The 21,238-nt window shown below is 38.2% G+C and overlaps 1 protein-coding gene across 1 annotated transcript in view; it reads left to right on the forward strand.

Annotated features, from left to right (window-relative positions):
- LOC117292491 (tubulin-specific chaperone D-like) overlaps positions 1-21,238 on the forward strand; it is a 50,107-nt gene that overhangs the window by 14,778 nt on the left and 14,091 nt on the right. The window contains exons 16-30 of the mRNA XM_033774553.1: positions 488-684; positions 1,604-1,677; positions 2,448-2,565; positions 3,824-3,884; positions 4,472-4,589; positions 5,194-5,310; positions 5,803-5,921; positions 6,642-6,733; positions 7,593-7,733; positions 8,548-8,631; positions 9,605-9,760; positions 13,407-13,545; positions 14,203-14,321; positions 14,544-14,621; positions 15,588-15,677. Coding sequence (XP_033630444.1) covers positions 488-684; positions 1,604-1,677; positions 2,448-2,565; positions 3,824-3,884; positions 4,472-4,589; positions 5,194-5,310; positions 5,803-5,921; positions 6,642-6,733; positions 7,593-7,733; positions 8,548-8,631; positions 9,605-9,760; positions 13,407-13,545; positions 14,203-14,321; positions 14,544-14,621; positions 15,588-15,677 — 1,703 coding nt within the window. The remainder of the gene's footprint in view (positions 1-487; positions 685-1,603; positions 1,678-2,447; positions 2,566-3,823; positions 3,885-4,471; positions 4,590-5,193; positions 5,311-5,802; positions 5,922-6,641; positions 6,734-7,592; positions 7,734-8,547; positions 8,632-9,604; positions 9,761-13,406; positions 13,546-14,202; positions 14,322-14,543; positions 14,622-15,587; positions 15,678-21,238) is intronic.

A 21,238-nucleotide genomic window follows, 5' to 3' on the forward strand; every position in this document is an offset into this window, starting at 1 on the left:
TATTTTATGCATATGTTGAGACACACCAAGTTAGAAGACTGGTCTTTGACAACTACCAATATTATACCGGGTTTTTTAAGTGCAGTGATACAGCTTTGTAAGACCCCAATGAATTTTGGTATTGTATTTGTATTGTATCCTCATTCTGATCTGCAAAGAGCACAGTGATGGGGAGCAATCGCCATAAGGTGTCGACAGATTAAGTTTATATTGAAAGGTTTGCGGCAACACCATGTAATGATCATCTCATGTAATGTAATGTTAACCTTTACAGATTATCATTACCACAAACCTTTCTATATCGTATATCCACCATGCAAGGTTTCAAACCCTACTTACATGTAGATAATCTGATTAAGTCAAAATGTATTTGTCTACCTGTACGCCAAATTTGGTGCCGTTATAAAAAATTGCACAATTTGTTTGCTATGTTGCCCTGGTTTGACGATGGATGTGTCTTTTTTTTTTTTTTTTTTTAAATTCACAGGCTGCATTCCAGGAGAATGTCGGACGTCAAGGCACGTTCCCCCACGGAATTGATATCCTGACAACCGCCGACTACTTTGCAGTCGGTAACCGAAGTAACACGTATCTCAACATCAGCTGTTACATCTCTGACTTTGAAGAGTACACCATACCACTGATTGATCATCTGGCCAAAGTCAAGACCGGTCACTGGGATGGGTAAGTTAGAGGCCCTATCTTTTTTTTGATATGAAATAATTTGTGGAATAATTTTGAACTTTTGTTACTTGAAATATTTTGTTTATTTGAAGGAATAGTGCCTTAAAGGGTCTATGTAACTTTTGTAGGACAAAAAAACACAATGTCCACAGATTTACACTTAACTTACACAGTTTGAAGATAATGATAGTAGAAAGCTTCCCTGAAAATATTACGTGCTGAGGTGCAGTAGTTTTTGGGAAATGAGTAAAACAGTGTCATGAAAATAATATTTGAAGGGAAGCTTTCCACCATCATTATCTTCAAACCCTGTAAGTTTAATGTAAATCTATGGACATTTTGAAAAAGTACCCAAATCCTTTAATTGGTGCAATCATAGTTTTCATGTGTTTAAACATGCACACAATTCTCGACAGAATTTCTTTTACATATTTTCACTGGTTTCCCTAAACAAAAGTCACACCCTTGTCTAGATGATGAAAAGGCTTTGACAAGGTAGCTGGATAGATGTACATGTACATGTACATGTAGATGTAATGAAATGATAGCAGTTTGGTTGTATTTGTTTTGTTTTGTTTTATTGAAATTTAACAGATTAGATAAACTAGTTCCTCTTATTTTGTTTTATTATAAATTTCTGGTAATGAAACCAAGTACACCTATGCCTCATAAGTGAACTTAGTCACTGTAGTTGCAAGTCTGAAGAAACCTGTAATTGAAGGGTGCTTGCTATGTGAACCAGAAACACCATGGTCTACCCCCAAAACCAAACATTTTGTCTTGATGACGTAACCTGGCCGAAGTTGCGTCACTTTGCTCATGTGACCAGAGGGACACAGGATCCCTGTCTGTGTTGTTGTTCTGCTGTCTGTCTATTAATGAATAGATATTGAACTGATATTTATTCCAAATACTACAGTGCAGTGAGGGAGCTGACATCCCAGGCATTGTACAAGCTGACAGAAAAAGCACCAGACTATATGATTGAAACAGGTGAGTTACATGGACAGGGGGTCTTTCTCAAACCTCGGCTTGGGCTCCGGCCCAGGCTTAGGCTCTGCGCGCTGTGTACGCAGCTCGGCCTTTAACCTGCATTTTCAGCGCGTAATTGCACAGACATCAGCACGCGGAGCCTGAGCCGGAGCCTAAGCCGAGGTTTGAGGAAAGCCCCTAGTGTATGTAGTATTTACTAATTACAACTTTGTAGCTAATTGTAGTTGTACACACTATCTGCGTGCAAACATAATCTCAGTATTTACAAAGAAATACGTACTAAAATTAGCGGAGCATGTTAAATCACCCATGTTCAGCTGTGGTGTAGTAAGTAAAGGGTTTCAACTATTACTATTTTACTCAACTGTACTTGGTAATAGTTAGTATTAAAAACTGTTTTTTAATTTGATTGTTTTGAAATTAAAGTATATGGTTTGCGGTAACACCATGTTTATATCTACTTGCTGGGTAGATGATGTTCTTTAGAGAACTTGTCTCGCTTTATATTCTACTATCGCGGAGTAGAAATTTCAGAATCCGGGAGACTTCTCAGTTCTTAAACGAACTGTCCTGGTTTTTAACTACTACGTGTACCTGGGCTGAAGGTAGGAAGTCGGCCGGGACTATTTCTTTCACTTAGTGGATCGAGTGGACCTCTGGTTATTAACTTCACTATCGTGGAGTCAATTCTTAATTGGTTTCAATGTTTCGACTTGCTTGCTCTAGTCATTGTCAGGAGACTATGAAAATAAACCCTTTTTTATCTCCAGTCCTTCCGTCGCTGATACCCCTGACCACTGGGATAGATATCTACACCAGGCATGGTGCACTTCTGGCTGCTGCAGAGGTTACTCATGCACTCTGTAAATACGCTGAAGAGAAAAGCCGGTCAGTAAAAATTACTCAGTAAAATATAATTGTTAGCATAAAAACTTACGTGGTGACAAGCAATGAAGAGCTGTTAATAGCATAAAACATTGTGAGGAACGGCTCCCTCTGAAGTAACGTAGTTTTTGAGAAAGATGTAACTTATATTAAAAGCATAAAACAGAAGAGCTGTTGATAGCATAAAACATTGTGAGAAACGGCTCCCTTTATATTAATAGCATAACACTTTTTGAGGAACGGCTCCCTCTGAAGTAACGTAGTTTTTTAGAAAGATTTAATTTCTCACTTAAATAATAAAAGACTTCAGGCCTGAAGCCTTTTATTATGCATCTGAAAGCGTACAAAGTAATGCAACAAGGGTGTTTTTTCTTCCATTATTCTTTTGCAAATTTGATGACCAATTGATCACGAGCCTTAATTTTCACAGGTTGTTATATGCATGTGTTTAGATACAACAAATGAGTATAATGTTTTGTTTTAAATAAGCAAAAGCGTCCAGCGCCTTTAAAGTTTATGTTATATTCAATAGAAACCATTCAAAACAATTTAGTAAAATTTGGTTTGGCTCTGTAGTTAATCGATTTGAAAAAGATATAAATATATTTTTTTTCCACCTTTTTTTATTCTGTACAAATAATTTTTGATTACCATAATCAGGCACATGAATTCTTAAGATTAATTCCTGATATAAGTTTTTGTACAATACCTGTGAGCCTGCAGGTTTTCTTAAAAGAAGTAACAGCAGTCAACACAGGGAGAAAGAATTAGTCGACATTGTGTCCGAACCTACAGTTTTGTATCTTTTTTGTGATGCGCAGAGTCTGTATACCTCCTGAATGGAAACATTTGGAATGTTCCCGATCTAGAAAAAGGGTGAACCATTAGGGCCCACAAACCATTCTCAGGAATTTTTAATAATAATATCGAAGTCTTATATAGTGCACGTATCTACCAAACAAGGTACTCAAGGCGCTGAGTATATACAAACTTACAGAAAGATACATTGTAGGTTATTGCAGTGATGAATTTTAAGACCCAATTATTAAGCACCTTGTAAAGTTTTACAAGGTGCTACGGCGCATACAGCAGCCACATCCAGGAACACGGGGGCGAACCCCTTCTCTTTTCGATAAGCGCACTGGGTTCTTTTACATGTGTTACACAACACATGGGACCAACGGCTTTACGTCCCATCAGAAGGACGAAATTTACAATATGCAAATCTGATCCCTGTATTATGTTTTCTTTGCTCCTGCAGCTCTATTGCTGATGTGCTTGGAGCTTCCAGTGTCAATGGTCTGAAGGAGATAGTCAGAAAGGTAAGGATGACATAGAAGGACATTCAGTAATTATTTGGTTTGAGTGTATAACACCCGTTTCAGACGAGGGCGCCAGAGTCCCACCAAACCAAATTCTGAATTAAGTACAGTAAAAGTTTGACGTCCAAAACAGTTAGGGACGAGTGGATGCGCTAGAATTCTAAAAGATCAACTGTTGCAGTCGTTCGGAACGACTCTTCTTCTTTTTCTTCCGTAAAAGTACAGTCCACCATCTGGTGTATTACGTACTGTGGTTGTGATGTGCATGCGAGGGTGTGGATATATACAGTGCAGGTGTGGGTGAACAGTGAACGTAGAGTGCGGCTAAAAACAGCTCAGGCTGACCTAGCGGAGCTGGACTGACTGTACAACCTGCTTAAAGCTAGCAAGAGTTGTGCAGTTGATCAGGTCTTCCGGGAGATTGTTCCATATTCTAATGGAACACCTTGGTTTCAGACGTCAATCTTGTCATGAGCTGAGTCAATGTAAATGTTATGTGAAGTTCGCCTGTCTGAAACTAAAATTTATATGGGTCAACCTTAGGTCGCTCCTAATCTGTCAGTAACAATATTTGTGTTTGGATGTAGATGGTGGATGCTAAGATGTTTCGTGGGTTGACTGGAGAGGTTCTTCGGCCGGCTGTCTGTAACTTCATTGAGAAGATGTCCCTCTCCAAGATGCCCTTCCATGGAGATGATATCTTAGGTAAGGCGTGGTTGGCAGCATATTGCGCCACAGCACCTTGTAAACTATTACATGGTGCTATGTAAAAGGAGTAGATCTCATAATTCAAATGTAGTCCCACATACCTTGCAGGAAAATACTGTATGTTATGTGCCTTGAGGGGTGACACCATGAAATTATCTCTTTTATTAGTAGTGAGAGTTCAATTCAATTCAATTAGTCTTTATTTTGTAACTAGATCCCAAAAGGGTAAGTCAAATGCTCGCATACACTAAATATCTTGGGCAAATGTTCATGTTTTCTTTATGCTAAGTGCACTGTACGTAGTGTGTATGAAATATAATGCATGCCAGGCAAGGAGCCTACTTTTATCCCGTAAGACGAGCTGAGCACAACTTTGGAAATGTTGAGAAAATCAAATTAGCTGTTGCAAATTGCTTACCGACCAAAAGAACCCACATGTACTGTATGTTATAAATGCAGAGTCTTTCTCAAAGGTTGAAATGGTTCCATATATATACTGTAAACAGCTAACACAAGTTTTCAGGCTGACTTCCCCATTTCTACTTCCAAACTGTTGAGGCATTCTGGACAGTAATGTCAACTGTTGTGTTGTTGTGTGCAGATGTATGGAAGGAAGTGTTAGATGACAACATCGTTGGTGTGCAATATACACAGATAGACGTACAGAGCTCCGCAGTCAGTGCATTGACAGCGGTATCAGTGGAATACTACCAACAAGGTACATGTACACACACTTTATAATCATAAAATTTTTTTTATTTTTAAATCCACGGAGGAAATTATTTTACACTTAAGACCACTCCTCATATTACAAAAAAAAATACAATGTTAACCTTGAACCAATAGTTTGAAAGAGTCCTATCTTTGTGGAAATTTTACAGTGGAATCATTGGTGATGGAGATGTAATTTCTCTTTATAAGAGATCGTCGAACACCCCTTTCAAACTGGTGCTCCAGAGGTCGCCCTAAGCCAAATTCTGAATAAAGTACAGGAAAAAACTCATCAAACGCTCACTAAGCGCTAAAATCCAAACGGGAAAATAGTTTGATTTATTTCTCCTCCAATATGACATTTCAAACGGAAATATCTCAAGGGATGTTTTCAACGATCATCATCATTAGACCATGTAAGCTTCATGTAAATCTATGATCTTAGACGATTTTTTTTCCCTGACCAATTCGTGTAATGTTCTTTTAATAATTGACGCAGATAAGATTCTACAGAAGTATCTGGATGAATTGAGCAATAGTCAAGAGAAGGCGAGGATGGGAGCTGCAATGGCACTGGGAAGCCAGCCCAAGTTCATGATTCAATCGCAACTCATGAAGGTAAAAATAACATTTCTGTACGGTTGGTTTTAGTCGCCAGCCAGGTGTGGACAAAGAGTAGTCAAAGCGGCAAGCCCTGTATTCTTTTAGATTTATCCCCCACAGCCAAGCCCAGAGATAGCTTTGGAACCTTACCATGCGCCAACATCCAACATGTCCAAAAGGTTATATCCAAATAGAAGACTACAGCTACGGCTACGGCTACGGCTACGACTGAAACTAAGGACGTCCTATACTTCAATGAATGATGAAGTAGCTGCCAATTCAGACACCAACAATTTGGAACCAGTGGCAACAATGTATAGTTCATGAAATTTTGGCTGGTAACCTGTCAATTGTCAAATGTAAGCAGACACACCAACCAGACGAGATGAAATGGGGGGGGGGGAAATAGCTAAAAAATAAGTACAATAAATTGATAAAATAAAATTTTCTACAAATGAAAAAAAGGAAAGATTAGGACCCGATTGAAGCACAATATTAGAAATGAGAAACCTAAAGTAATACAGAATCGAACCAAATGAACTTAGCTAGCTAGATCATATAAGCAGGAAGTTTTAGCTTAGCAAGATCTATTTTTACCAGAGTCCTTTGCCTATTTTTTATCAGAGTCCATAAAGGCTGAAAGTCCTTCAAGCAAGACTCTGCTCAGGTCGAAACATCAGTCCATTAAAAACATTTTCAAAATAATAATTGCTGATGTTGTTTTGGACATTTCAGGTTTTCCAAGGGTTAATCAAGGCCTCCACAGTCAGCCCTGCAGTGGAGAAGTTTGCTGAGTCCAGGAGAGATGCAGTGACTGCAATAGCAAAGTAAGACTTCACAAACGCATCAAGAAATATACGCAATCAGAAAACTGAACATATTTAACAATCTCTTTGTGGTGGCTCTGAGAGAACCCATAGACCCTCCTCAATGATGTCACTTTTTTAAAGCAAGCTGGAGTATGCATATGTAGGATACTTCATGTGTTCCTGGAAGAAGGGCATGAGGCTCTATGCCCTTCCATCCCACCACTCAAAGTATTGTTTCGGTCACAAAAGTCCAAAAGCAATCAAATGGCTCCTGACAAATAAATAACCGGTTAAAATGATCCCCTGGCTGCCGCCTCCCAGGGCCCAATTTCATAGAGCTGCTAAGCACAAAAATTTGCTTAGCATGAAATTTCTTCCATGGTAAAAACAGGTATACCAACCAAATTTACATTTGTTGCATATTGCTTGTTACTGGTATTCAGCTGTTGTTTGCTTATCCTGAAAATCACATGGACATTTGGCTGGTAATCCTATTTTTTATCAAGGAAGAAATTTCATGCTAAGCAAATTTTTGTGCTTAGCAGCTCTATGAAATTGGGCCCAGGTTGTATCGTAAACTTTGGTGCGATCCCGGCACCCCGTACAATAATATTGACTAACATGGAAATCGCCATAAAGGGCTGGATAGCTCAGTTGGTAGAGCGCTTGTACGTTAATCTGGAGGTCGCTGGTTCAATGTCCGCGCCAGTCAAATTTTGTTGTTTTCAAACCCAAATAATTTTAAAGCTAAACTACCACCTTTGTCCTTTTACGTCTTCAGTTAGTTCTTCAATCGCTTTGGTTTGGTTTTACTCCAGACTTGTCCCAGTGGTAAATGTTTACTGAGGTTTTGAAAGCGTTCTTGTTTTGTTTTCAGGATTTGTAATACTGTTGGTGTGAAGGCAGACGGCCATCCTGCTATGGTGATTTGCGGAGATAACATCGGAATGGTGTACTCTGCCATGCTTACTGCAATGAAAGATTACACTAAAGACAGCAGAGGGGATGTGGGCGCATGGTAAGGTTCCAAAGCTAACCTCTGGGCTGGGTTGTGGGGGATAAATCTAAAAGACCTCAGGGCTTTCAAGATGAGAGTCTAAGGTTTGATAAAGATTCTCAATGTTTCTTTGTAATTTTTAACTTGTTTAATGCTCTCATGCCAACATTTTAAATGGTTCATTTTTGATTTCTAAAATATTCCCCTTTTTGATTGCTTGTTTTTATATTATATATTTATATACTTAAAGGGATTGCTCTTCTGGATTGTGAATTGGTTCGCTTTTGGGCAATCCCTTTGTTCTTTGTATTTGGGTATGTCTCTTATGTTTTTGTAATATTTGTTATACATTTCAAGTGTTCTGTTGCTGTGTCTTTTTTACTTTTTAAAAGCCTGAATGAATAAATAAACAATCAAATAAATGGCCAAGCAGTTAAGTTCACCAGATCCAAGCTCTTGTGTCATGTGTTGCCAGCAGCAGAGTGTGGGTTCAAATCCCGGTCATGACGCTTGTGCCCTTGAGCAGGGCACTTAACCATACTTGCTCCGGAAAAATTTGGGAAGGTAGTGCATTCTGCTCTACAAGCCTGGCTCCAAGTGGATGATACCCAAGCCTACATCCGTATGGACTGTAAGGGGGTAAGCCTTGTCCCAGCCCCAGGAGTACATGTATGTGACGCCGTGCCCCTGGTGACAGTTGATTTGAATCAACAGCCCAAACCATTTAAGTGTAGCCCTCACATTAATGTTGCCATCCGGCCTGTTGGAGAAAAGCGATTTCTCATCAAAACAAAACAAGAACCGAAACATAACTGAGTACAATGTTCTCTTGTAGGGTGAGGGAAGCGAGTATGTCAAGCTTACGAGAGATCACCAGCTTAGTCACCAAGGAGGCCCCAAGTCTACTCATTCCAGAAATGTAAGCTCAATTCATCTGTAGTAACCATCTCCATTTTGGTTTCAATGCCTAAAACGTGGGATCAATTTCATTGAGCTGCTTAAACACAAAAAGTAGCTAAGCACAATACAAAATATGCTTACCAGAAAAAGGTTACCAGCCAAATTAGCATGCGACATGTTCTATTTGTGACTGGTATCCTTGTCATTTTTGCTTAGCAGAAAATTTCTAAGCAGTATTTGTGACTTAAGCAGCTCTATGAAATTTGGCCCAGGTTCACACTTGCGACGCGAATTTGATGTCAAAACTCTATAATAGCAGTGAATGTTTTCACAAGAGTTGAGCGCATTTTAACTCGAGCAAAGCACTCCTTGCAAATGTTGTGAAATCAAATTTGGTTTGCTTTTGCATTCGCATAAAGTATTAACTGGGCTCAACTATGCCATGCTACACAATAAAATTTACAGGCAACTGGTACTTGGCGTTATAGACTTTTGCAGGTATTTGAACGTTTCAGTCTATTAAAGTTTGCAGGTTTGTTCCACGCATAAAGCAATGTACTTGGGACCAAACACTGGACACTATTCGTTATAACTCAAAATAGTTGTTAGCATAAAAGCTTACTTGGTACGAGTAATGGAGAGCTGTTGATAGTATAAAACATTGTGAGAAATGGTTCCCTCTGAAGTAGTGTAGTTTTTGAGAAGAGTAATTTCTCACTCAAATATTAAAAGACTTCAGGCCTGAAGCCTTTTATAAGGCATCTGAAAGCATACAACTGTGTGCAACAAGGGTGTGTTTTTCTTTCTGTCATTATTCTCTTGCAAATTTGACTATCAATTGAGTCAAATTTTTCACAGATTTTTTCACATGCGTATGGGATACTTGTCGTTGACAATTACCAACGGTGTCCAGTGCAGTGAAGGGATCTCTACATAGAAGTATTACATTAATATTACATTATTACAACATAATGTTATTCTATTTCATCTAGAATACTGCAGATAATGCAGTGCCTGGTGCAGCAGGCAGCCGAGAAGATTGATAGAACCCGAGCATGCGCCGGTGCGGCGTTCCTACAACTACTACACCATGAACCGGAGGTGCCTCATATTCCATGTAGGCAGCAACTCTTAACTATATTCCCAAGGTTGGTGAATTTTTTGTGAAGTATGTTTCTGCCCATCTGGCTGGTTTTTATAGCTGGACTTGCACCTTTATTCATATTCTAAGTCACCAGATTCGTGTGGGTTCGAATCCCGGTCGTGACACTTGTGTCCTTGAGCAAGATACTTCACTATAATTGCTACACGTCACCCAGGTGTATAAATGGGTACCTGCGAGGGTAGAGGTTGATATTGTGAATGAAAAAGCCTTTGGAGCGCCACGGCAGCTCAGGGCTGTATACTCCACAGGGAGCTGAGAAAGATTAAAGGGATGTTATTGGCCCAATGACCAGGGGACTAATGTAAAGCGCATTGATACGGTTATTGTGAAATGCGCTATATAAGAACTAGTTATTATTATTATTATTATTATTACTCTTACTTTGCTAAATCTTTACTATGTCATGTTTTAGTTCTTCGTAATCATTTTTATTGTAAGGTGCTTTTGATAATTTTTTTGGTATGGAAAATGGGTGGTATAAATAAAATTAATGTTATTATTATTATTATTATTATTATTATTATTATTCTTATTATTATTATCGTTATTATTATTATTATTATTATTATTATCGTTATTATTATTATTATTATTATTATTATTATTATTATTATTATCGTTATTATTATTATTATTATTATTATTATCGTTATTATTATTATTATTATTATTATTATTATTATTATTATTATTATTATTATTATTATTATTATTATTATTATTTCATTTTATCACAGCATGCAAAAGAAAGATCTCATTTTCCTTTGTGCCGGTAACTCCTCGAGCCGGGCTACGTCCCGTAGCCTTAGATCTCAAGGGTCTTTCTCAGGATCCTCGCTGTTCCCAAAAGCGCTGCCTTCTGTAATAGATCTACCCTCACATTTGTCCCTATTTCATCTAGATGTTTCCCCAGTGCTTTGGGAATGGTGCCAAGTGCTCCAACCACCACGGGGACTACTTTTACCTTTACCTGCCAAATCTTACGAAGTTCCCTGGCCAGGTCCTGGTACTTCTCGATCTTTTCCATCTCCTTCGAAGCTACCCTTATATCACCTGGCACCGCTATGTCAATGAGATGACACATCTTCTTCGTCTTATCTAATAGCACAACATCCGGACGCCTATGTTGTATAACATGATCGGTCTGAATGTTAAAGTCCCATAGGATCTTGACCTGGTCGTTCTCTACAACTTTCTCCGGAACATGGTCGTACCATTTCGCAAGTACTTTGACACCATACTTCTTACACAGATCCCAGTGAATCACCTTGGCCAGCTTGTCATGTCTTCCTTTGTACTCCGTCTGGGCCATCTTACTGCATTCGCTAACATTCTTTCTGCATTCTTAATGCATTCTTACTGCATTCGCATTATTATTATTATTATTATTATTATTATTATTATTATTATTATTATTATTATTATTATTATTATTATTATTATTATTATTATTATTATTATTATTATTATTATTATTATTATTATTATTATTATTATTATTATTATTATTGTTATTATTATTATTATTATTATTATTATTATTATTATTATTACTATTACTAAGGTGAGTCCGCCCATCTGGCTGGTTTTATAGCTAGATTCGAACCTTTATTCGGAAGTGTCATGGCCGAGCGTTTAAGAGCACCAAATTCAAACCCTGGCGTGTCTCATCAGCAGAGTGTGCGTTATAGTTCCACTTATCGTGACACTTGTGTCCTTAAGCATAGAGCTGCTCGAGCAGAATGCATTGCTGAGCAGGAATGAGCAGGGTACCAGTCACAAATTGTACATGTTTATGACATGGTAGTTTGGCTGGTAGCCTTATTTCGGTAAGCGTAATTGTATTGCACTAGCTGCTTTATGTGCTTAAGCAGCTCTGTGAAATTGGGCCCTCCTCCCCTCTGTTGTCTTAATCAAGTAAAGGTCTTGAGGTCTTTTTTTTTAAGATTTGTTTTACATCATTCTTAATTTTGGTTTTACTCTTACATCAATGTGTGTTAGCACTGTAATAATAATAAATAATAATTAACCATTCTTATATAGCGCATAACACATAGAAATCAAACATGTCCCTAAGCGCTTCTGCGAAAAACACAACAGAATACAAAGACAAGATGTACTGGGTAACAAACAAAATGGATGAATTAAATGATAAATAAGTGCGTCTTTAAAGCAATCTTAAACCTAATAATGGAATCAATGTTTTTTATGTGTTCCGGGAGATTGTTCCATAAGGTTGAGGCAGTGTGAACGAAGCTGCGTTCACCATATGATTTGGTCATCACTGGTGGAATAACAAACAACTTTTTCTTATTAGAACGAAGATTTCTAGAAGGTGTGTACAATGTTAACAGCTCTGTCAAATAAGGAGGCGCAAAATCATAAAAACATTCATATGCTAACAACAATATTTTGAATGAAATGCGAGAGTGGATAGGTAGCCAGTGTAAGTCTCTTAAAAATAACAGACACAGGTTCATGTTTCCTAATACGATAAATAAGACGAGCTGCAGAGTTCTGCACAACCTGCATCTTTTGCACTTGACGAGCCGAGATCCCAGAAAGGAGGCTATTGCAAAAATCAAGATGACACACCACAAAAGCATGAATCAAGCGTTCAGTGGTGTGTTTATCTATCAGGTTGCGAATTTTCCCAATTTTGTGAAGTGCAAAAGATGCTGATCTGCATTTCTGTCAAACAAAACTGTCCATAGTGAAATTATCATCAAATATTGCACCCAAATCACGACACTTCCTGACAGAATTAACCTGTGTGCCATCTAAATCAATGAATGATATGTGATCTGTGGAACGAAAACGGGAAGATACATGTATGTGAAGGAATTCAGTCTTAAGACCGTTGATTTGAGACCATTCCTTAATTGCTTGAACACAGTCAACCATCTGAGTAATAACATCACGTGCTTCTGAATGTTTAAATGCAATATAAAATTGAGTGTCATCAGCGTAGAACATTTTATGAACATTATGATTGTCAATTAGTGACTCTAGTGGAGCAGTGTACAGTGTAAACACCAGGGGACCTAGCAATACAATAACTTGACGATTGTTCATTTCCTATAACAACAGTGTGGTTACGATTTGACAAATAAGACTCAATCCAGTCGAGTGCCTTACTGCGAATACCAAACCTTTGCGACAATCGTTGCAGCAAGACATCATGCTTGATGGTGTCAAACGCAGACGAGAAGTCTAAGAGGACAAGTATGACTTCCTCGCCCTTATCAAGTGTCAACAATACATCATTTGTTATTCGCAGTAAGGCAGTTTCAACACTATGGAATGATCTGTATGGAATGATCTGTATACTCAGTACTTTCCCGACTCCTGTGAAAACAATTCACAGAAATATTACTCGGGTAAGATTTGAACCCACAACCTTTGCAATTCTAGAGCAGTGTCATACTAACTAGACCACCGAGAGGCAGTTCAAATCCTATGTTTTAGCACTGGGTACCTCAACGATATACATGTAATAGATGTTGAATTTGCTTCGGGATAAAAAAAAAAAATTATGTTTTACCCTTGCATCGATGTGTATTAGCACTGTATACTCAGTCATTTCTCGAGTTCTGTGAAAAAAAAAAACGCTCATGTTTTTCTCTCAGGTCTGATGTTCAACATTTGAACTGGAGCGCCCCGTCAAAGTCTTTCCCGAAGATCACAAAGCTTCTTGCGTTTCCAGAATACAGACCACACGTACTTCTGGGACTTACTGTTAGTGTAGGAGGTTTGACGGAATCACTGGTAAGTCTTGGCATTGGAGAGTGTAATAATAAATCATCACAATATCGAAGTCTTATATAGCGCACGTATCCACCAAACAAGGTACTCAAGGCGCTGAGTATATATGTACAAACTTTCAGAAAGATAGGTAATTGCAGTGATGAATTTTGAGGCCCAATTATTTAGCACCTTATAAGGGTTTATAAAGTGCTACGGCGCATACAGCAGCCACAGCCAGGAACACTGGGGCGAACCCCTTCTCTTTTCGAAAAGTGCACTGGGTTCTTTTACATGCATTACACAACACATGGGACCAACGGCTTTACGTCCCATCCGAAGGACAAAGCAATGGTTAAGTGTCTTGCTTAAGGACACAAGTGTACATTTAACAGAGCTGCCCACTCTCCTTGAAAGTACACCAATCATTCCATGTTATAACAAAACATATTTGAAAATCTCCTTGATTATGGAAACTTGATTCATTTGAAATGGAATTGCGTCAAAATTCTTGCATTTTGACATGCGCATACTAAGCATCCTACAAGCCCCGACTTGGATGTGAAAAACCTCTTTACAAGAACTGCGTATTGTTATTGTTAAATGTAAGTTTGTGTTGAAAATCATTTTGCTCTTGGTCTTTTTGTTCAACTTGTTCTTCTGTTCTGCCTCCTGTATAAGGTTCGTCATTCTGGCCAGTCCCTGTTGGCTTACCTCAAAGATGTGACAACCATCAGTGACATGGGGGAGTTTGTGGATTCATTGCTGCAAGTCTTTGCTGATAATGAGAAAGTTGAGCGGTAGGTGATAGGAGATCTGAATTTTACTACATTCTCACAAGTACATTTAAAATTAGATTTCTAGGTGGCTTCGGATAAGAGCCAGTTAGTTTGGCACATTGTAAAATGCACATCTGACACCTTGTGACGTAGATGTATGTGGCTTTTTGTGAAAATGGTGACCATATTCAGCCGTCAAAGGATTGATAATTAATTTTCTGTGTGATTATTTTGTCTCTTCAGTGTAACCATTCCGATGATGAAGATGCTCGACATGCTGCTGTCCAGCGGATCTCTGGAGATTTTCCTGGAACAAGAAGAGTGAGTTTCTGATTTTTGTATGCACAAAATTGTGTGCTTTCAGATTCTAATGAAAGGCTTCAGGCCTGAAGTCTTTTAATTTTTGTAGTGAGAAATTACCTCCTTCTCAAAAACTACATTACTTCAGAGGGAGCCGTTTCTCACAATGTTTTATACTATCAACGGCTCTCCATTCCTCGTTACCAAGTAAGTTAATATGCGAACAATTATTTTGAGTAATTACCAATAGTGTACAGGGCCTTTAAATGTGTTAAAGAAACTGGACACTATTGGTAATTGTATAAGACAAGTCTTCTCACTTGGTGTATCTCAACATATGCATAAAATAACAAACCTGTGAAAATTTGAACTCAATTGGTCGTCAAAGTTGCGAGTTAATAATGAAAAAAAAAAAAACTTGTCACACAAAGATGTGTGCTTTTAGATGGTTGATTTCGAGACCTCAAATTCCAAATCTGAGGTCTCGAAATCAAATTCGTGGAAAATTACTTCTTTCTCGAAAACTCTGACACTTTAGAGGGAGCCGCTTCTCAGAATGTTTTATACTATCAACCATTATCCCCAGTACTCGTTACCAAGAGATGTTTTATGCTAATATTTATTTTGAATAATTACCAGTAGTATCCACTGCCTTTAAAGGATGTTTTGTACCTGATGTGATTTGGAAGTTAATTCCAGAGTTTGGGTCCATATTGGATGATTTGAAAGTGGTGCCAGACAGTAGTAGCATTAAAGGGTGTTTTATCTTTCATTATTATCTCGCAACTTCGACGACCATTTGAGCTCAAAATTTCACAGGTTTGATATTTTATGCATATGTTGAGATACAGCAAGTGGGAAGACTGGTCTTTGACAATTACCGATGGTGTCCATTGTCTTCAAAGATCCTTTCATCTGCTAAGGCTTCATCTTTATTGGTGGAAGATTTGAATTTCAAGAAATGTTTGTTTTTTTCTCTGGTACCAGTCACCCATTCCCGAAGCAACTCCTGGACACGGTCAAGAAGGAGATCTCTAAGAGTGGCAATCCACAGAAGCTCTTGACCAGTATTGACGTGTAAGTAGCTTTTTAAATCTTATTTTCTAGGCCCCTCTGTTTTAGCGACTCTATAGAACACCGCTTCACAAGTTGTTCAGTGGTCTACTCTCCCATGTACTTTTGTTTGTTGGTTTTTTTTTTCTTCATCTGTTGTCTGTATCGTTTTGGGGTTTACCCCGGTTTCATCTAGCATGGTTTTCTCCGATCACATTGCGCCACAGCACCTTGTAAACCATACAAGGCGCTACATGAATATAGATAGGTCTTATAACTCCAAACATAGGCCTACTCTTATAACTCCAAACATAGGCCTACTCTTATAACTCCAAACATAGGCCTACTCTTATAACTCCAAACATAGGCCTACTCTTATAACTCCAAACATAGGCCTACTCTTATAACTCCAAACATAGGCCTACTCTTATAACTCCAAACATAGGCCTACTCTTATAACTCCAAACATAGGCCTACTCTTATAACTCCAAACATAGGCCTACTCTTATAACTCCAAACATAGGCCTACTCTTATAACTCCAAACATAGGCCTACATAACCCATTTCGAACCATTCAAGATACCACCATCATTTTCATGGCATTATTTCCATTGTATGGTATTAAATGTTGTTATTTGACATCTACATGAATATAGATGGGTCTTTATAATTCCAAACATAGCTCTGCATAGCTGTAGAAAAAAAATTATAAGCGATATTGGACACTTTTAGGGTGCAAAGTGCTAGAATAAAAACTGTGCATGATTGTGATTATTATCTTGTCTGTCAAAAGGGTAGGGTTCAAATGCTTCATGTATTCCTCACTCTTGTGTAAATATTGTCTAGTGGATTGATTATGCCTTTCATACAATGCAACTATGAGACCAATTCAGAACTGACTCCGCGGCAGTACAGTTAATTACGATCCTATAAGCTAAAGTAGTAGTCCAGTCTATTTTCTATACCATCCGCCCTGTTAATAGTTCAAAAGCAGGACAGTTCTTCAGAACCTCCGATTATCTACTCCGCGGCAGTAGAATAAAGCAAGACAGTTCCCTAAGAACAACTCTACCTGGCAAGTAGATACACACATGGTGTTACCGCAAACCAAAGTACAACTATGTTGTTATTATCAATACTCGGTAAAAAAAAGAGTGATTTTTGTGTTTTGCTGCGGCAGTTGATGTATCATTAACCTACAATGACAGTATTGAAACAAATGTTGATAGTTGAATGAAAGTTGAAAATGAAACCTGTGTCCTGCATGGCCAATTTGACGGAGCTGCTCTAAAAGCAGAAATTTTTGCCTATACCTCCGTACAAGTGTTTGTCCTTTATAACCTGCAGTCTTGATAGGATGTCAGATTGCTGACTCTCTGCACAATTACTTATGCAAACAAAAGTGAAGTACTTGGACTACATAGCGTTGTTCAGATAACAGCGTCCTTTGACCACTTGTCGACACATCTCAAGCTCCTTATATTACTCATTAATGACCGTTTCCGTATCCACGTGAAGCCAAAGGAATTTGTGGAATTGGTGTATAGGTTTTATAATCAATATTTAATGATTACACGTCCCTAAGAATACTGTACTTCAGCCAAGTTCATACTTCATGCGAATTGCGTATGCCAAGTGAATTACCTTTTGGCACAATTTGGACAAACTGCAAATACCTGACTGTCTGTGTCTTGCTATTTTGCTTTTGCCTGAAGTATGAACCAGGCTTTAATTGGGGAGCGAATTCCTTACATGGTTGATGATATAAGGTTTTGGTGGGGTTGGGGAATTTGAGAAGAACTAAACTGTTTGGAAATGTACCCATGGGATCAAGTCTTCAGCCTCATGCCAAGAAAAAGTACTCGCGGCTGGGGGAGGGAGAGTTTGTTGGTTTTTTTTCTGAACAATTATGTAAAAGCATCGTAGTTTATGTCCCTGGGCGAACTTTACAAATGGTTACTTAAAATATGGCAAGCTGCCTGAAATTGCTCGTCTATTGCCCCAGGCGTCAGTCTTGGCTTCAACATTTTTCCCCTAGACTTGTAGATTTTTCCAATGGATGTGCCCTGCAGAAGTGAAAATGACCTTGTCACTTGAAGATCAAGTTCTGGCCTGACATTTTGCTATCTCACTGTGACTCAATCGCGTACAATACTTTATAAATCCTTGACAATGTTTGTATCACTGATTAGCCCACACTACATTCAACATTCAAATTCTGATGTTAATACTTAACTGTGGACTCATTTTTACATCCACCCCCACCGCCCTCGAAAAGAGTACTTTGCTACAAAAATGTGTCTGATGTTGTATTATACTCGTCGTACCCTACATCGGATTTCTGTTCCTCATCTTCAGTATTTACCCATCTCATTCATGCTGTAACTAAGACAACGGAGTTTGCAGGTATCATCCAGAGATCCTCCACTTAGCCGTAATTTGACAAGGAAACAACCGGTAACCCCAAACCTGAGAGAGTTGATATAAACTCTACTCGATAAGCACCCCCCGCTTGTGGGCAGGAGTGATACACGATCGTTTAATTGCTCTAAGAACACGCTTATCAGGTGACAATTATGGGAAGTGTCTCTGTTGTCAGGATGTTGCCTCTCGGAAGAGTTCATCGGAGGCGGGAGTTGAATCTTGCAACTTGTTCTTGAGGGTTGACAAAGATGAATTTCATTCTTTGTCGTTTCTCGCAGAGCATCATCATTTGTCAACCTGATTTGCGATATTTTGTATTCAGTAATCTATTGGCAATGGCATCAGAGGTACTTGTAAGATATGGACATTTTTTTCTTTGGATGTGGGTTTTTTTTCTTTGGTTAAAAATACATTTAGGTTTTTCCCTTTGAGCTGTCTTGAAAGGTATTAACTTCTTTGCATCGAGGAAAGAAACTACACAACCCTGATTTTTACTTGCCTCTGCTGTAGTTTTTCATTTATCACAGGAAAAAGTACTTGACCAAGTTGATTTCTGATTTACTATCCAGATGTTAATGATGAAGTTTATTTTAGTCTAAGCTCCAAGCCGTTGTTTATCAGGATTGTTTTGCGTTTCAGGATTTTTTTTCACAGTCTTTAAAGCCATTGGTGTTTAAAGCAATTGGACACTTTCGGTAAACAGTAATGTCCAAGGCCCACACTTCGTGTATCACAACTTCTATATAAAATAACAAACCTGTGAAAATTTAGGATCATTCGGTCATCGGAGTCGGGAGAAAATAACTGGAAAACCCACTCTTGTTTTCGCACATTTCGCCGTGTCATGACATGTGTTTAAAATAAATCCGTAATTCTCGATATCGAAAATTGATATTGTTTTAATGTCTTCTCAAAAAGTAAAGCATTTAATGGAATAATATTTCAAGAGAAGTCTTTCAACATTACCTTCTGTAAACCTTGAAAGTTATTTCTCTTTGTCCTTTGAACTGTCTTGAACTTTTTTCTTGATCGTAAATCTGTGAACTTTTAATTTTTTTTTTCTGTACTGAAAGTGTCCAATGGCTTTAAAAGGTAAACACTTTCTGCCATCAAAGGGAAAGAAGTACACAGTCCTTACATGTATGTGCACGATAGCTGCTTGTGGAGGATTAATTGGTTGCTTTTTGTCACTTGTCAAAGATGCAGGTTCGGGACAGATCAGGTTTTTTCCTGCTTTCAAGATTTTTTGTTTGTAATATTCTCTTTTTCCTTTGAACTGTCTTGAACTTTTTTTCTTGATTGAGGGATGCAAGTACGTAGCTCTCTTTTGAACAAACATGTCCACTGTCTGAGAAAAGGACTTTTCAGAATTAATTAATTGCTCTTTGCCTAGGTAAAGATGCAGTTTTGGATCTGGAATTGTCCGTTTTTGAGCTCTTGGTGAAGGGCACCCTATGAGGTAATTGTAAATTTCTACTGTCATTACTGTAGCATTTCAAGGGCACCAAGGCAATGACCAGGGGGCATCGAGGCAATCGCCTTCGTTGCCTTCGTGAAGTATCAGGGCTGCCTTTTTTGTTCACATCTCTGCCCTAGTTTTCCTTTTATCAAGTAGAAAAGGACTTGTCAGAGTTTTTAAGATTTTTGTTTTGCCCAGATAAGGACGCTTTATTGGGTCTGTTTTTCATTTTTTTCCTTATCTCAGTATATTTTTTTCTCCTTTAAACTCCCTTGAACGGTTTGAACTGTTTATATCAAGAGAAGAACGAATGTGTACAAATGTCTGCTCTTGTTTGTCATCATGTCTCGGAGAAAAGAACTTGTCCAAAATAATTGGATTCTGATTGTCGATTTGCCTTTGATCTGTCTTGAAAGGTATGAGCTTTCACATTGTAATACTTGTGAACTGCATTCATGAAAGCAAATTAAGCGTGAAATTCCTTCCACGTTATCAAATATCTCGTCGCTTTCCAACTTGACTTCTGACAATCATTCTTGTCACCTTTTCATAAAATAAACACCAGTTGAGATATTGCTGCAAATATTTCTTTTGTGGGGAGTGTCCGGATATCTTGAGGGTTTATGATTTACGTTATTAAAAAGATAATACATCATTGGCTTAAGGAAGAGGCTATTCGTTCTGTGTCTTGTCGTGGCTGAGTGGTCTAGTTCACCAGACGTAAGCTCTGATGCTGTCAGCAGAAATTTGACATAATTTTGAGATTTTTGTCAGAATTGCACTTGAAGGGAATCAAACACAGCGGCATTTGACAGACTTTAATTTTGTTCACCCAGATTTTGTAAGGACTCTTTTGGAAAATGAGTGCATCTTGAGCACCCAGCAGGGTGGATATGTGCACATTACAAGTCTTATTATTATTATTATTATTATTTATTATCACAAAACTGAACTCGACCCTGTATATTTATTATAAAACACACCATACAAAAAAACCTGTTAAATGCCATAATGTAGTGGTTCTATATGTAAGACAACAACAACCTGCTAAAATGATCTCAGGGATTTTATGCATGTTTATAATGTACCTATTTTCATGGCTTGAAACCCACACTAGATGGTGGGCCTGAGGCCAGTAATTTAAGCATCAGGTTTAGCAAACTCATGGATGGATAAGTCCTGTGGGCTTGTATCTTTGTTCAAATGTTGACTCTCTGATAAAAAAAATTTAAATTCTGTTCATTATTGAAAAAATACTTACCATACAACAGGAGAAAAGACTTGTTCAAATGAAAAAATGACTAGGGATATGTTTTTCATTTCAACTCTGGTCTTTAAAATAAACAATTCTGGCCCTGTAAACATTGTGAGCTACAATCCCTTTGGATTTCCAGCTCCCCCCCTGCTGAGTCCTGGATTGTTATAGTTTCCAAACTTAAAGTAGGCGACAGACAGTGTTTTCTTTAATGTAATTTCTTCTTACCCTAACACCAATGTCTATTAAGCCCTGTATACTCAGCACTTTTCCGAGTCCTGTGAAAAAAGTCCACCAGCAAACCACTTGGGTGGGAGTCAAACCTATGACCTTTGCATTTCAGAGCAGATGTCTTACAACTAGTCCTGGGAGCTAGCCCTGATGGTCAGAAGCAGTTCGAATCTTATGCTTTAGCAGCGGGTACGGCAGCACTTTTATAGATGTTAG

Source organism: Asterias rubens, chromosome 7 (genome assembly GCF_902459465.1).
Source record: "Asterias rubens chromosome 7, eAstRub1.3, whole genome shotgun sequence".
NCBI lineage: Eukaryota > Metazoa > Echinodermata > Asteroidea > Forcipulatida > Asteriidae > Asterias > Asterias rubens.